The 17,210-nt window shown below is 50.5% G+C and overlaps 1 protein-coding gene and 1 long non-coding RNA gene across 10 annotated transcripts in view; one reads left to right on the top strand and one right to left on the bottom strand.

Annotated features, from left to right (window-relative positions):
* SIRPA (signal regulatory protein alpha) overlaps positions 1–6,477 on the top strand; it is a 44,891-nt gene extending 38,414 nt beyond the window's left edge. For 6 of the 8 annotated variants that reach the window (XM_042229828.2, XM_027976889.3, XM_042229831.1 and 3 more), the window contains 2 exons: positions 1,399–1,450; positions 3,956–6,477. In XM_042229828.2, coding sequence (XP_042085762.1) covers positions 1,399–1,450; positions 3,956–4,210 — 307 coding nt within the window. In that variant the 3' untranslated portion in view covers positions 4,211–6,477. The remainder of the gene's footprint in view (positions 1–1,398; positions 1,451–3,955) is intronic. The other 2 variants (XM_042229832.1, XM_042229827.1) reach the window with 1 other exon arrangement.
* On the bottom strand, positions 586–16,600 carry LOC105616720 (uncharacterized). 2 transcript variants are annotated; one of them, XR_003591237.3, is made up of 2 exons: positions 16,407–16,600; positions 586–13,210 (listed from the first exon to the last, which is right to left on the bottom strand). It is a non-coding gene; the product is annotated as an uncharacterized LOC105616720 (long non-coding RNA). The 2 variants fall into 2 exon arrangements; XR_009595944.1 differs by having other exon boundaries at positions 586–9,919.
* Between the last annotated feature and the right edge of the window lie 610 nt (positions 16,601–17,210).

Raw genomic sequence — 17,210 nt, 5'->3', positions numbered from 1 at the left:
GTTAACCAAGAGGAAAAGTTGTTCAGGAGGTCCTTCAAGGCTGTTGACATGTAAAGTGCATCACATTGAGCAGCGCTTGAGAAATATTGGGTGGGTGGATAAGTGGGTGAATGAGGATGATGGAGTGTGCCTGGGTGGGTGGGAGGCAGGCGGGGTGGTCAGTCAGGACCAGACTCCATGGGACTTACAAGCAGGACTTACAAGCAGGTTGAGGTGTTGGACTTGAACCAGAGTCGGTGGGGACCCAGACAGGTTGGAAGCAGGAGGGGCATGGATGGAGCCGAGTGAGCAATCTTCTCCAGACAGCATCCCTGCTCCCAGAGGGCTGTTGCTGTGGCCACGTGGGGCCCGTCATGCCCCAGAACTGCTTTCTGAGCCAAGCACTCATGCCAAATCCATTAATAACCCCGCTGCCAAGCCCCATTGCTCATTTCTGACATGAGCCAGGCTAACGTCCCCAGAGTGGCTGGCTTGAGAATTTACACAACTGCTGGATCAGAGGCTCTGGTCTACTCACCACCTTGACTGTGACCCTGCAGTGAGCCAAGCCACAGCCTCCAATTACAGAATCAAGTGCATGAACGGCTTCTTTGATTGATCAGAACACATGGCCCTCCTCTTTTCTTTTCTTAATGATAAGATTTAGGTGTGTAGAATATAGAACATTAGGAAAACATGGGAAACTAAAAAGAAGAAAAAATACCACCCCAAGACCACTGCTGTTAGCGTTTTACTATGTTTCTTTCCAGTGTTATCCACACATTTTTCATAATTGAGATCATTCCACAGAGAATTTTATGCTTATCATTTTAATGTAATCATTTGTAATTAAAAAAAAAGAAAGCTTCCCCATAAACCTCTTAAGTCTTTATCTACAAAATCTATCCTGATTTCCTTAACCAGTCCCAATTGGTGGAGCTATGAGATGTAAACTTCCCTCTCCCAACTCGTTCTGTGGTAAATGCCTTAGAGCATAAAGCTTTTTCTATATTTTGAATACCAGTACCCCCAAATGTGCAATTATGAGTCAAAAGATGAGGACACCTTCCAAGCTCTTGACTTTGACAAGCTGTTTCCAGAGAGCATTATGCCAGTCAGCCCCTCTACCAGCAGTGCATGAACCTGCCAGTCTCACCGGACCTTCCCCAGCACCAAGTATTACAGTTTTTAAAGATCCTTGATGATAAAGTAGGTTAAACAAACAAACAAAAACAGTAGTGCATTGTTGGAAAGTCCTTTGGTCCAAACATGTGATCAGCAGTTGTGTTTCTGTTGGGAACGGCTCATCCATGTCCTCCACCCGTATAGGAAGTAGAACCTAAATGTTATTCTTATCCATGTGCATGAGCACTAGAGATAGTGAGGGTATTTTTATCTGTGCGTCTCTTTCCTTTTTAGGCTGCACGAGCCCGAGAAGAACACCAGAGAAACAACTCAGGTACAGTCCTTGGTGAGATGCCCTTCCTGGGAGATTGGTGGTGTGATTTCCTTGCATCAACAGGAGTTGCAGATCCTGTTCTAAATTAAGACTTCTTCACCAGGGTGGGTGGGTCCCGGGGGTGGATGATCCTTACATTCATTCCTGAGTCCTCCCCTCCCCTCCTCCCTCCCCCTTCCCCCATCCTTCCACCCACTTAACACACACCACCACCACCACACACACCCCCCCAACCCTCCGCCCCAGCTCCAGCCTGGAGAGTCTGCCCCAGCCTCTCTCAGTGCCAGTCACCGTACAACTTGGAAGGGCACCATCCGCCATGTGTTCTGTGTAAGTGGTGCTGCTGGAGTTGGGCTTAGTGCTCTTCACGCCATCCGGCCTCCATGCCTGTGCCTGGCCAGCCCCTCTATCGGGAGCGCCCTTGCAGCCCTGCGTCTCTCACATGCGGGAACACAGCACTGCACTGCCTTTGCTGATGGGAAGACCCCATGTCATTTATCACCTCGGGCAACGGCACATGCCCCTGGAGCTGGCAATTCCACCCCAGCATTATTGAAGAGGCTTTGCAGTCACCGTGGTTGGTGGCCTGTTTCTGAGAACTCTGGCCCTGTCTGCACTGGCTGATGCTATCAGACCTTGGGAGGCAGAGGGCTCCTCAGCGTCTTATAAGGAGACAGGCCCAGCCCTGAACCTGGAATGAGAAAAGCCAGCTGTCCTTGACATTTCCCTGGCAGTTGTCATCGCTGTAGCTGTAATTTGTTGAAGAGAGCCAGGCTGGCAAAATGCACAATGTTTGTAGGCCAGAACTCTGCCGACTCGGTGCCAACTTCCCCTCCCCCACCAGCGACCATAGGCACAAGCTCAGGCAATGATTAGAAATACAAGATAATTTCCAATCATGGGTCAGGAAGGCTTTTCCCCAGTCATTTTACTTTCTGGAACTTTAAAAGTCAAAGTTCTTTCTGCAGTTTTCCAGGGAAAGAATGATGGTGAAAAGAGCTGGTCACTGAATCTTGTACAGAATTTACAGTCAGTCGGGACTTACTGAGCACCTACTACATGCCAGGCCCTGGGCAGTGAGCAGGGCTCTTGTGAGCTCGCAGCCCTGTAACTAGGACTCCCAGCCCAGGGCCAGCCCTTACTGCTGGCATGGGTTTCCCAGAGAGAAGTGAGCAAGCATGCAGGGTTGAGGACAGGGGCCATGCGGTCAGACCACAGCTTTAGAGGCCAGCAGACCTTGACTCTTTTCTAGCTGTATAACTTTGACCCAATTATTTCACCTCCCTTGCTATAAGGTTCTTCACCGTGAAGTGGGATAAATATGTTGTGAAAGCACCTAAATCAGGTGATCCACGTGAGAGCAGGGTACCCATCAGCCGTCAGGGTCTGAGGTTATTGTTGTGCTTCAGGTGGGATTATGGGTGTTGGTCACTCCCCTCTACTTCCACGGTTAAGCTGCTAGGCACAAAGAAGCAAAGTGTGTCTTTTGTGATGGGTAATTTCAAGATGGCAGTTGTGAGTGATAAGACAGGCACATCGGAGCAGCTCAGGTTTGCCAGGTGGTAGGTGATTGCTGACATGTGCTGCACGTCCACGCACCTGGCATGAGCCAGGCTCTGTCCTGAGAGCTTTACTTGGACCACCTCGTTGGATCCTCCCATGACCATGGCAACAGATACTATTATTAGACCTACTTTAAAGATGGGGAAACCAAGGCCTAGAGAGGCTAAGTGAACTGTCCAGTCCCTCCTCCAGAGAGAACAGAACCAGGATTCACACTCCGACTTCTGCCTACAAAACCTTTGCCTCCTGTTAACTGCTGGCCTCATTCTCACAAACTCCCATCTTCTCTCCCCCCAGTCCCCAGCCTCACCTGGAGTGGGGCTGGAAGAGTTGCCATCCATTTATTCATCTGCCACTCATTCACTCATTCATTTAACATTGATTGGTTTTTTTCTGTGCCAGCCTTGATTTTTGCATCATAACAAATGCCTAGTGAATACTTGTTGCATAAATGAGTAAATAAATGAATGTCCCCACCCACTGGGGATCAGCATCTACTCACACCCCTGGACAGGCACAGACGGTCCTAGCTAAGGAGTGGGTGCTGTGATGGAAAAGCACGAAGGGAAGTGCAGAGTCATGGTCCTGGACCCAGCTGAGAGGAAGGTCTTAGGATGAAATTGACAGGGTGCGTTGGGTTTCATTACAAGGAGAAAGGGAGCTGGACTTTCTCAGAAGAGGAAAGAGCAACAGGAAGGGCAGGCAAGAACTTCAGGAGGGGTGACATAGAGGCAGAGCTATGAAGTGGCCACACTGACATTTAGCAAGAGCCTTCAGGCCATATGAAGAGGCTGATTGGAAAGGCAAGGCTGGAGACAGGTGACCTCGGCTGGAGAAGAGGGGACAGGAATTAAGGCTGAGCTAGTGGAGGCCAAGAGGAGGCAGAGTGTCCGGACTTGATTCCAGTGGTGACTGGCAGGGGCTCCAGAATGACCTTCTCTCTATCTCATTTAGATCCAAGACAACAATGACATCACATATGCAGACCTGAACCTGCCCAAGGGGAAGAAATCAACCCCCAAGGCCAATGAGCCGAACAACCACACGGAGTATGCCAGCATTCAGGCCCGCCCGCCACCCGTATCTGAGGACACCCTCACCTACGCTGACCTGGACATGGTCCACCTCAACCGGACCCCCAAGCAGCCGGCCCCCAAGCCTGAGCCATCCTACTCAGAGTATGCCAGCGTCCAGGTCCAGAGGAAGTGAACAGGGCCGTGGTCATCTCTAGGGTCTGTCCCCATGAGCCTTCCTGTCCCACACGGAGCAGCCGTGGTGAGGACAACCAGCCCAGTTCCTGGGGGGCTAGGGTGGCAGAGGCCCTGGGACCCAGAAGTGAGGGTAGCTCTTGTCTCCTCAACCCAGTTGGCTCACCAGCATTTCCAGGGTAGCCATGACCCCTCCAATGTGGCCACACATGGAGGCTGGTGTTGCCAAACCAGGCGGGGAGCCGGCCTGGGAACTGGCCAGAGCCACTGTGGGTGCGAGAACTCTCACACCTCTGTCCATCAACTGTGGGTCTTGGTCATGGTCCTGGAGACCCCTGATTGCCTCCTTGACGCTCCGCGGCTTGATCTTCCAGAGTGAGGAGGGAGAAAACATACCTCCTCCTCCCCCCGGCACTACCAGCTGGGGCTTTGGGGAAAGCTGTCCCCTTTAGATTGAACTGCCTGTCCATGGGGAAGCTGGACCCGCCTCCTGAGACCTGGTGCAGTGGCTGCCAGCAGTCCTGGCCTCCCCCGACCTGGAGTGACCGGCCACAAGCCCTGGGGAGGAGAGGACCCTCTGAGGAACTCCTCCACCACCAAGGACTGTGGGACAGAAACACCCTCCTCGCAGCCCTCGAGACCTAGAGGACCCGTCATCTTGACTATGACGCTCCATGTGGCCCCACGTCTCCTTTCCAGACCTGAGCTCGCTTCCTCCAGCAAGCACTAACTCACAACATCTCGCTGTGGACGCCTGTAAATTATTGAGAAACGTGAAATGTGCAATCTTGAAACTGAGGTGTTAGAAAATTTGATCTGTGGTGTTTCGTTCTGTTTTTTTTTTTTTTTTTCTTAAAACAACAGCAGCGTTATCTTGGCTCTTTGTCATGTGTTCATGTGCGTGGTTGGTCTTGCACAGTCTGAGGCTGAACGGTCGGTTGTCCTGGAGAGAATCACTCATGGCAGAAACTGAGTTCCTCCCGGTCCCAGAGGCCTGAGGGTGGGGCAGACGGTTCCAGGTTGCCTGCTCCATGGAGACACTTAGCCTTCCCTCCACGTGGCTGGTTCTTCTGCTTCCCGAGCCCCCAGTGTGGTAAGTCTGAACCTGCCCTTACTGCTCCAGGCTGCCTCCTTCTCCACAAGGTCTGGTCAAGACCTCATGCCTCAGTCTGCTTACCTGTAAAGAGGGGGGAGGAAAGATGCTGTCCCTCCCCTCCAACTCTCACAAGCACTTTAGGGCCATGCAGGGTAGGAAGCTGTGCCTGGCTGTCCCCCACCCCCCGTCCCCCACCATTCCAGCTCTCTGAAGACAGAATCTTCCATTTCTGTTCCCAAACCCTATTAGGATCAAACTGGAATAAATCAAAGACAGCCAGGAGGCCTGGACATCTGTGAAGCCAGGAATGACCCACTGTCTGTCTCTCTGTCTCAAGAGGTTGGGCAGAGGCTCTGACCCCGTTACCCTCAGAACCCTGGCCCTTCCGATTCAGTGTGGCAGCCCAGCTGGGCCCAGGGCAAGCAGATGTCACAAGCCCTGTTTATTCAGTTTTCCCGTGTGACTGATCCACTCTCAGAGCTGAGATGCTAGTCTTCACTGCCCCCTGGGTCCGGCCATTGGAGGCCCATGGGAGTCCTGGCGCAGGCTGTCAGAGCCAGAAGCTGAGCTGTCCTGCCCAACAGCAGGTCCTCCAGGTGGAACCCTGGGAGGCCAGCACAGACCTGCCTCTTGGGAACACTGAGTTGTATTACATGATGGCATCCAGGAACTGGCTGAGCCAGCAGGCCATGTGAGCAGCTTTGGCCCCATGAGCCGGAGTTTCTCTGTGGCATCTGGGAGCTCAGTGTCCCAGCCACCTGGCTCGAGCTCCTTCCAAATTCCATAAGGTTGGCTTGTAAACCCTGGTCTCCCTCTCTTTTACCCAGAGAGAGTGCACGTGTGTGAGCACACACAAGCACACACAGAATTTTAAAAGAATGTTTTCTTGGTGCCACTTTAATTTTATTTTGAATTTTGGAAGAGGAGTAAGGAATGAGGCCAAGGAAGTCATGTAGTTTAGACTTAAGCCTGGCAGCCTGGAGATTCCCATACCTTGTGTATCGAACCCCAGGAAAAGGAAACGGTCCAAACAACAGTACGGAAGGAGAATGGTTTCGGGAGTTTATTTTCAGACTGTGGGGAAGGAAACAGGCCCCATTTTGTATATAGTTGCAACTTAAACTTTTTGGCTTGCAAAATATTTTTGTAATAAAGATTTCTGGGTAACAACAGCCCCTTTGGATGTTGAGTTTCCTTGTCTCTGTGAGTTTGTCCTGTCCACGTGAGCTTGGGAGAAGATCGCCTGGGCCCCAGGGCTTGGAAGCAGCCTCAGCATTTGGGCCTCTCTCTGGGGCTTTCCAGGTGACTCAGCGGTAAAGAATCCACCTGCCAGTGCAGGAGACACAGGTTCTATCCCTGGGTCAGGAAGATCCCCTGGAGAAGGAAATGGCAACGCACTCCAGTATTCTTGCCTGCAGAATTCCATGGACAGAGGAGCCTGGCAGGCTACAGTCCATGGGGTCGCAAAGAGTCAGATATGACTGAGCAAGCACACATGTACACTTGGGTTTTATAGACACAAAGACTTCGTTTCCCCTGGTTCATAGGGAGTCAGTGTAAGAAAGCCCAAAACACCCGCTTGAGCAAAATTCCAACAGAAAACCAAGTTTGAACCCCAGATCTGCCACTTTGTAGCTTTGAGAACAAACCACTCATCTCGCTGAGACTCAGGGCAGTCATCAGCAGAATGGGGACAGTAATACCCTTCCAGGGTTAGTGTGGGCATTAAAGGGTTGGCACATGGCAGGCCTTCGCTGAGCATAGGCCCTTTCCTTTCTGCCCTAAACACTGCACAGAGGGGACTAGTTGCCCCTCACTACCTGTAGGATTTTGGACAAACGGGTCACCCTCTTGGGGCCCCACTTTCCTCCTCTACCAAATGAGGAGCCACTGCTTGTCCTAGACTGTCCCTGCCGGATAATTCATGTCTGGTGCTAGCAGATGCTCAATAAATGCTGATGTACCCTCCATAAGAATATTAACAATATGAATGACAGTTATATAATGATGTCAACATAGCATTGATAGTCAGTGCTTACTGTGCGTTGGCCCTGTACATTGATTAACCCTTTCATGCCTCACAAGTCCAGGTAAATAATACTGACCTCATTTTATAGAAAAGGCACAGAGAGGTGATGTAACTGATATAGGGTCACACAGCTAATAAGTGACATTGCTGAGACTCAAACTCCAGCTGCCAGCTTCAGAGACCAACTTCTAGCCACTGAGTTAATAGCATCACATTACATATTAGCACTGACTATGCAAAATCATTAGCAATTATAAAAGCCAGTACCTGCTATGGTAAGTAGTATGCCAGTACTTTGTAATTATTAACTCATTTAATCCCCCAACCATCATGTGAGGTAGGACCTCTTTTTATCCCTCTGTTACAGATGAGTAAACCAAGGCACAGAAAAGTGAAGTCCTTTTCCTAATGCCCCACAGCAGAGCGCTAGGAGTCTGGCTCTTCCCCATCACATTTAATTCTCCTAATTGTCCAATAGCAGTGGCAGCTGTGTGCCCATTTTGCAGAGACAGAATGTTGAGGCTCAGAAGTACCCATGACCTGGCCAATCTCACACAATGAATCTTTAGTGGAGTTCGGACTTGTACTTGGATCCACAACCCCACCGAGGATCAGTCCTGAGAACTTGGCCTGGTCCATGCGATCACACAGGAGGCAACGAACTTCCTGCGGGGCTCGGAGAGGTTGCTTTCCTCACAGGCCAGGACCTTGGCAGGTGACAGAGAATTCAGCTCCCCTTCCTCAGCCCCAACCTGTGAAATATGTGTGCCGTTCCTGGGATGAGGTGTTCCAGGCAGGAATCCAGGCCCAGTGGGTGGGGAAATGCCTTTGTTCTCTGGGAAGGTGGGGGTGGAGGACTGCACGTCCAGGCAAGGAGAGGTGGGGATAGAATTCATACAGCACCTGGGCCTTGCTTCTCCACAGCCCAGATCTCTGGGGCTTAGGTTGGTGGGCAACCTCTAGTTGATGGGAGCCAAGTGACCGTCTCCCTCCTGCCAGCATTTGGCATTTGTCAGGCATCTCCTCTGCATTCCTTGAGCAAAGGAGAGTGATAACCCCCCCACCCTGCCCCACCCATGAGGACCCACTGGCCTTGCCTTCTGCAGCCCCTGCCCACTCTACATTATAATCAGGAAAATCTCTGCTCCTTCTCAAGATTCTGGGCTTCCCTGGTGACTCAGCTGGTAAAGAATCTGCCTGCAATGCAGGCGACCTGGGTTCAATCCCTGGGTTGGGAAGATCCCCTGGAGAAGGACTGGCTACCCACTCCAGTATTCTGGCCTGGAGAATTCCATGGACTGTATAGTCCATGGGGTCGCAAAGAGTCCGACATGACTGAGCGACTTTCACTTCACTCTCAAGATTCTAATGCTCAACAGTAAAAAAAACCCTGCGTCTTACAGCATGTTCTCACCAGCCAAGATTCGATCCAGATTTCTTTATTTAGTTTTAACATAAGCCCTTACTGCATATTAGAAAGTCTCCTAAACTCTGTCCAAATATTAACTTATTTAATATCAGTTCATCTGTCCTCTTAACAAAGCTTTAAGGTAGGTCCTATGATTTATCCCCCATTTAGCAGAGAGATTACGAGTCTTATTCAAGGGCCAACATCTGCCTGGGCAGTGGTGCTGCTGTGGGTATGGGTGGGCACCAGACAGGCATGTTGGGGGCTGGGGAGTGCTGGTGAGACAGTGGGAGCCACAGACAACGATGGGGTGCACTGGGCTCTACTGGGAGCCAGGAAACACCATGTGGTCTCACCCCCAAAGTACCAGGGTGGTCTCGCTCTCCTGCCTGGTCAACAGCCAGCCCAGGCAACTTTGGGCCTCCCCAGGGTTCAGCCTGTCACCACTGGGGTCCCTGCTGTGGCCCCCTTAATCATTACACTGTGTTTGATTAGGGGCTGGATTTGTTTTCTGAATACAGGATTATGAAATTTAAAGTGTTTTCCAAAAAGATATGGGCCCCAGATGTTCAGAAACAGGCAAAAGCTTGGTAATAGAGGTCAGTGGGGGGCCACCCTTGGAGGAAGCAGTGGAGGGGAGGAGCCTGAAGCCCCTCTGGGGTGACAGGAAGCTGTTTCCCCACCCAAATGGTGGTTACATGGGGGCTTGCAAATGTGAAAATCCACCAAGTACATACTCAAGGTCTGCATTTCTCTACATACAAGTCACACTTTGGAGTCTGAAAGAGACTAGTGCCCTGGGGATTCAACCCCACCCCCAAGTTGATGCCTGCCCCAACCTGACACTTTCTTAAGATGGCATCAGTTCTTTATCTTTGGTCCAGGAGCCCAGCCCTGGGCCTTGCCCAGGTGAGAGCTTAGAGAGCCTTGCTAGATTTCTTTGAAAAATAACATCCAGGAGACCAAAAGAGCAGGGCTTCCCAGGTGGCTCAGTGGTGAAGAATCCGCCTACCGATGCAGGAGACACAGGAAACGCAGGTTCGATCCCTGGGTCGGAAGATCCTCTGGAGAAGGAAATAGTAACCCACTCCAGTATTCTTGGCTGGGAAATCTCATGATGAGAGGAGCCTGGCAGGCTCCAGGCCGCGGAGTCACAGAGTCGGACACCACTGATCATCTGAGCAGACACAACCGAAATAGCGCATGAAACAGTGATAAACCATTTATCATCCCTTGGTCTAGTGAGACTCCCTTAATTACCCCCCTATCACCCTGTGCCCACACCCCTCCTCTCTCCACCCAGGGGTGTCGAGACAGTTGCTCAGAGCCCTCACCCTGACCCTAGACAAAGGGCTTCACCTCTGAGCCTCCATTTGGTCACCTGTGAAATGGGGCAGGGGGTGGTAGTCTTCACTTCAGGGGGTTCTGTGATGTGCTCTGCTCAGTTGCTTCAGTCATGTCTGACTTTTTGCAACCTATGGATTGTAGCCCTCCAGACACCTCTGTCCATGGGATTCTCCAGGCACGAATACTGGAGTGGGTTGCCATGCCCTCTTCCAGGGGATATTCCTGACCCAGGAATTGAACCCATATCTCTGATGTCTCCTGCATTGCAGGCAGGTTCTTTACCCACTGAGCCACCTGGAAAGCCCAGGGGGCTCTTGTGAAGGTTAAATAGAGAATAGATCAGCCCTTTGCAACCCTGTGGCACAGACAGCAGTCTACACACACACACACACACATTCACACTCTCTCACAGCCAGGTATTTACATATACCTTCACACAGATTCATACCCACACACACAGTCACACCTCTACTCTCACACACCACATATACAGATTCATACACACAATCTCACACACACTAACACACACACACATGCACACACCAAGGTCAGATTCTCAGAGGAACTCAATGATGGTGGCTCTCCTCTCCTGGCTGAAATGATTTTATCAAGTCCCTCCCTCCCTCAGCCTAGGATGTCCCCCTCTTACCAACTTTGGGGAATCCAACACGCCAGCCTGGTTTCCAGCATCTCTTCCTTACACCCCACCTCGTCTATTTAAGGACACTTTCTGCTCTTCCCCAGCCCAGACCTGACTCTCCAGCCAAGCTGGTGTCCCTTTCCCACCAAATACCGGGTGGAACTGCCTTTGGCTGCCCTGACCCCACAGAGAGTCACCCTTCCTTCCTCCGGTGACTAAGTGTCCCCCCAGCCATGAGCTCCCCACACCAGATCTTCATTCCCTATCTCTGGAATCCAGCCCTGGGACAAGGGGCACTGAAACCCACAGGCTCACAGGGAACTGAAGTCTGTATTTCACTGAACTTTTACTTCTTCTGAAGATGGATGTTATGGTGTCCATTTAACAGATAAGAAAATTGAGGCTCAGAGATGTGAAGAGATAAGGTCAAGATTGCTCATTCAGCCAGTAATTATTTCTCAGGCTCCTGCTGTGAAGCTGGCCCTGTGCAAAATTCTGAGGATAAAATGTTGACAGAAGATAGCCACACCCTTGTGAGCTCCTGGGGGGGCCAGAGCACGGGCAGCAATCCCTACACTGCTAGAGAACCACTAGAACAAGAGGTGTCAACTCGCAATTTCAGGAAATGATAAAACTTGATGCAAATACAGAATGACAAAGTTAAACTCGGGGGTATTCCCACAGAATTAACTAATCCTTCAGTGGGCCTTTTAAACAATGGCAATGAAAGGAAACGCCACCTTCTTCGCCGTTTTTCTAAGTTTTGGACACTTTTTCCTATAGCAGAAAGTCATAGGCCTCTCACAGGGCTGAGGGGCTTCCTGGAGGGGAAATTCCGAGCTGAGCCCTCAAGGATGAGTAAGAATGAGCCAGAGGAAGAGGGTGCGGAGGCTCTGGGTAAGGCTCTGCCTTCCCTGTGTGGGCTGGCCCAGTGTTACTCTCCCCATCTCACCCTGCTCTGGCAACACCAGTCACCTGATGGTTCCTGGCAGGAACCATGGGGCCTTTGCACATGCTGTTCCCCTGCCAGGAACACTTGTGGGATCTTTCCTGCTAGTGCTCTAAATCAGAGATGGCTTGGGTTCCTTTGCTGACACCACAGTAACAATCCTGTCCACAGCTTTTCCTTTGCAGCCCTGGTCACAGTTTGTAGTATACACTGACCTCATGATGGCTTAACACCCTTCTCCTCCACTGCCCTGGGGGCCGCCTCAGGGCAAGGTGCTGTCGCCTTTGCTTACTAATGTAACTCCTGCACTCAGTCCACAGGGTGCATCCAAGACATATTTATTAGATGAGTGAGTAGAAGGATGGGGGGATGGAGGCCTGGACAGGAAGGAAAGGAGGAAGGAAGAGACAGAGTGGGGAAGAAGATTAGGGAAGGAAGAGAGTACACAAAGACCCAGAAGCTTGGGACCATCACAGCATCATAAGAGAAATGAAGCCTGCACCAGCTGGTGAGTTTGGAACTAGGACTCAAACCCCAGTCCGTCTGACTTTCCCTACTGAGTCTCTGCCTTTCATTGTGATCCTGGGTTCAAAGTAATCACTTTTTAAAAAATTGATGCACGCTTCCCAACAGACAAGGAGCCAGTGACCCTTCTCTGAGCCTTTGATGCCTCATCTGGGGAAACTGGGACCACACTTAGAAAACAGAATGAGAGATTGCAGATCTTTCTCTCCCCCAAAATCACACGACCCAGGCACAGCTGGCAAATGGCCCTGCTTGGAGAGCTGGCAGGGCTCAGCCACTCAGCAGACGTGTCCTCCTGGCCGCACTTCAAGGACAACAGGGCAAACCCTCGTGGTGGAAGGGGCCGTTCCCAGGCGCCCGGGCCCCCTGCCCCCGCAGGCCCGCTCAGGGCAGGGTCAGCTGGTGCGCCAGCCGGCTGCGTGGATCTGGGACACAGACCTGTCTCCGGAGTGAGGCCGGGTGAGAGTTTAATGGTGAGAAGGCGGTGGCCTGACTGAGGCCGGCAGCTCCGTTCTGCCCCAGCTCTTCGGTGCCAGTAAATGGACCCTGTGCACATGCAGATGAAGGCATTACCGCTAACATTATGTGCGCAATGCGAAAGCGCTCAGGCGGCCAGGCCGGGAGCTGCCATTACCGCAAGACCTTTCACTGGAAAATTTTTCTTGGGGCAATTAAATCTTCAGCTGTCTCCTCGCAGGGAGTGCCAGCTTGCATTTTAATTATCCTTAGAAAAGAGAAGTAGGGGAAAGGACACAAGGCAAAGAATTAAAAAATAACAATCTGCTTTATAAACATGGCCATCATCCCGCAGCTGTGCATCTATTCAGAAGGGCCTCCCCCGTCAACCCTTCGGGCTCCAGGCTTCCTGTGACGTGGGAAGGGCCCCTTTCTGGGGACCAGGGGGCGGCGATGGGAGAGCTTGGTTGGGCCCAGGATGCAGGGTCCTCCATCTGGGGATCGGCGATGTGGCTGCACCACTCAGGGTCTTGTTTCTCCTTCACCACATTCTATGAGATGGAAATTATTAACCTCATTTCCCAGAAGAGGAAGCTGAGACTGAGGAAATCACTGGCAATAGCATGAGTTACAACAGTAAGAGGAACGAACTACCGATACACACAACAGGGACAAAAATACATTGAGAAAAAGGAACCCAGGGCTACCGCAAGCGGTATAAGGTTCCATTTACATAAAGTTCCAGAACCATCAAACTGAGCTATGGAGACAGAGAGCAGACCAGTGGGCCAGGGGAGAGAAGGGGCTTGATAGCAGGGCAGAGAGAACATCTGTGGAGGTGGGACTGTCCTTTGATTTAGGCGGTGCTTCCATGGGTGTATATATCTATCAGTCAGAACTCATCTCACCATATTCTTAAGATGAGTGCATTTTATTGTTTGTAAGTGACCCCTTAATAAAGTTGATTTAATAATAATAATAAAAGAATACGAGTTAATATTTATCTAGACCTTACTCTGTGCCTGGCCACCTTGTAAGCACTTGCCATGTGCTGAGCCATTTATCCTTCAGGCCAATCTGTGACGAAGGCACTGCAACGGCCCTATTTTCCAGAGGAGGAAACTGAGGCGTGGAGTAGTTCAGAAACTTTGCTCAGTTGACATGGCTAGTAAGAAGCAGAGCCTGGGTTCAAACCTAGGCAGACGGACTCCAGAGACTTTCAGCCTTGAAAGCAAAGTTCAAAGTTACCCAACTAGTCCCAGAAGCAGGATTAAATTCCAAGGCCTTCTAACATGATGAAACTGGCAGAAGGGGCAATCCATTCATTTGAGGAGTATTTACTCAGCATTTACTGTGGACACACAGAGAGCAACCGACAAGATCCCAGACCTTTGGGGGAAGGGGAGGAGACAACGGGGTATCAGCAAATATCCCAAAAATAGATGTGAATTTGAGGCTTTAGAGGGGAGGTGCAGGAACCCAAATGCGCAATCCACACTGGGAGCTGCCCAGAACACTCCCTCACCCACTTGGGCGGAGGCCGTGCTGCCCGGCAGGCACCAAAGGCCTGGGCTGCCCGCTCCTGATCTGACTTCCTTTCCAAGCTGTGTGTTCTGCTGAAGCAGGACAAGTTTTAGAGTCTCATCTTTCAAGAAGGATGCAGCAAAGGCCCTTTGAAATCGCCTGCCCTGCTCTTAGCACCTTGTGCCCAGAGCTCAGCTATGTCAAGAATGATCGCTGTGCATGGTCCCCCGGCTGGGCCTCCCAGGGAGTCGCATTCCAGCACAGCGGCAACAGATGGAAGCCCTGGGACCCCACAGGACAATGACCTTGAACCAAACACCCAAGCCCTGGGGAGACCCCGTGTGGCGCTGGCTCCTAAAAATGGAACAAGTCTTCCAGGCGGCCAAGGTCCAGCCTGCTTCCCCAAACATTCAGTCTTTGCGGGTGGCCACCACGCGTCGAGGGCCTGTGCTGTGCACTCTGCCTACGTTGACCAACTCATTATTTTCAGTGGCTCTGGACTGCCAGCCTGGGTTCCCCGGCAAGCACAGAGAAGGGAGCCAACTTGCCTGAGATCACACAGTGATCACTCTACACCAATTTAGTGAATATATTTTTGGAAGTCAGGCTCTGGATCCATTCTGTGGCTCTCAACTTTCCAGCTGTGTGACTTTGGGCAGGTTTCTTAACCTCTCTGTGCCAGTTTCCCCCTCTTTTAGAAAGGTGCCTAAAACTGTTACTACCCCCAAAGCTTCTATGAAGATCAAGTGAGATAAGACAATCAATATAAAACTGGTTACAACTGGGCCTGAATGATCATTAAGCCTTCAAAACCTGGGAGCTACTCTTACCATATAAAATATGTTTAAAAAAAAAAAAAAAAAAGTCTGTGCAATAGACTTGCCGACCCAGGGGCTGAACCCACATCTCCTGCATTGCAAGCAGATTCTTTACTGTCTGAACCACCAGGATGGCCTTCTCTATTTATGCATTTGTTCATTTATTCACCCACTTGCCAAACATGCATATAGTGGAAGTTTCTAGGCACCAGGTGAGAGCACACAACACATTAAGCCCTTGCTCTCAGTTCTGGTAGAAGAGACAGTTAACAAGCACACAAATAACAGATTATTCCATCTTATGCCGAGTGCTATGAAGAAAGCAAGATGGGACAAAGTGATGGAGAGACCTTGGACTGGGGGGGTGGTGTGGACTACTGGTGCTCTAACTCCCTAAAGGATATGGCATTTATAATGCCACCAGCAGCAGAAGAAAGAGAAAGGTAAGATAAGAACCTAGGCTCAAATATCCCAAGCAGAGGAACAACAAGAGCCAAGACAGTGAGACTGGACTGAACTCAGTGTGGTTTGGCTGGAGAAAGTGAGCATTTTGAAATGATGGTGGAAAGGGAGGCTGGGCCCCAGGACGTGGGCCCTGTAGGCCTGGTGGGGAGCCAGGATTTTATCCTGAGGGAAATAGGAAGCCAGTGGAGCAGAGGAGCAGCCTGCTGTAATGTGCATTTATACAGACCACTCTGGCTGCTGGGAAGGAATGAGTCGGAGAGGCACTAATAAAGGAAGGAGGAAGGTCACAGATTTCCTGATGATGGAGGCTTGGGTAGTCTCTTTTCTTTCCCTACTTCCAAACAATTTTGCACAGAACGTCATTGTACAGAAACTCCTAGAAGCGGGATGTCTGGATTTAACACATGGACACTTGTTATCATATCCAGATTGCCATGTCGCCCTCCATTTCACTCCTTTCAGACACAGGAGCCCCAGGTTCCAATGGAGCTAACTTTCTCTACCTGCTTTGCTTCTGGAAACACATCCCCCAACCTCTCCAGCCCTGGCACAAACCCACCAGTCTCAGGCGCAGTTATATTTCTTGTTGCGATCTGGAATTACAAGTTGCTAAGAAGAAAACCTCAGAATCAGGCTAAGTGGCTAAAAAGACTGCCCAGGGGGCAGAGAGAGGTCTTTACACCCCAAAGAGGACCAATTTACCTCTATTTTTTCAACCACAGAGAATTTCCCAGCTTTTTTTTTTTCTGCTCAGCTGTGAAAATGAGGCCCAGCACCAAGATGGCTGTGGAAGCAGGCCCTGAGTTACACATGATGAAGGGCCAGTTGGAAAACCATTCTCCCCACCACTCTCTGGGCACCGAGAATGGAAACAGCTGCTGTTCTCAGAGCCCTCTGCCCCTCACCCTCCCCGGCCCCACCCTGCTTCCCTGGCTCACACCTCATTGCGTCCCCTGGACACACCACCTGCCGGCCGGACTCCTGGCTTCTGTTCCATGCCGGTTCTGCTGCCAAACTTCTCCTTCTCATAAGTGGCCTTTACAAAGAAAGTGCCTTCTTCTTACAAGCAGTCACAGCATGCTCAGCAGTGTTGAAGCGTAATTTTACTCTCTTCTCATCACTTAGGGCTTATCTGCGTGGTTTATTCGGGGGACGGGGAAGGGCTGCTAGGATCTCAAAGATTCATAACTAGTACGCATGCAGTGTCTGATTTTACCCTTGACATTTGGAGATGCTTTTGAAGGTGGTTTATGTTATCTTTCCAAGGCTGATCTAGTGAGTTAATTAAGAGAGGATTTTGGCAGCAGAATGTTTCTTAATATTTTAAGACACGTGATTGCTTTTTTCCATAGTGAAATAGATGGATAGCAAACTCTTTGACACAAAAGGTCATTATTATTCACTAACTAATTAGAAGGAAAGTTATGACCAACCTAGATAGCATATTCAAAAGCAGAGACATTACTTTGCAAACAAAGGTCCGTCTAGTCAAGGCTATGGTTTTTCCTGTGGTTATGTATGGATGCGAGAGTTGGACTGTGAAGAAGGCTGAGCGCCAAAGAATTGATCCTTTTGAGCTGTGTTGTTGGAGAAAACTCTTGAGAGTCCCTTGGACTGCAAGGAGATCCAACCAGTGCATTCTAAAGGAGATCAGTCCTGGGTATTCTTTGGAAGGAATGATGCTAAAGCTGAAACTCCAGTACTTCGGCCACCTCATGCGACGAGTCGACTCATTGGAAAAGAC

Source organism: Ovis aries, chromosome 13, assembly GCF_016772045.2.
Source record: "Ovis aries strain OAR_USU_Benz2616 breed Rambouillet chromosome 13, ARS-UI_Ramb_v3.0, whole genome shotgun sequence".
Classification (NCBI taxonomy): domain Eukaryota; kingdom Metazoa; phylum Chordata; class Mammalia; order Artiodactyla; family Bovidae; genus Ovis; species Ovis aries.
This window is presented reverse-complemented; position numbering and strand designations above follow the sequence as displayed.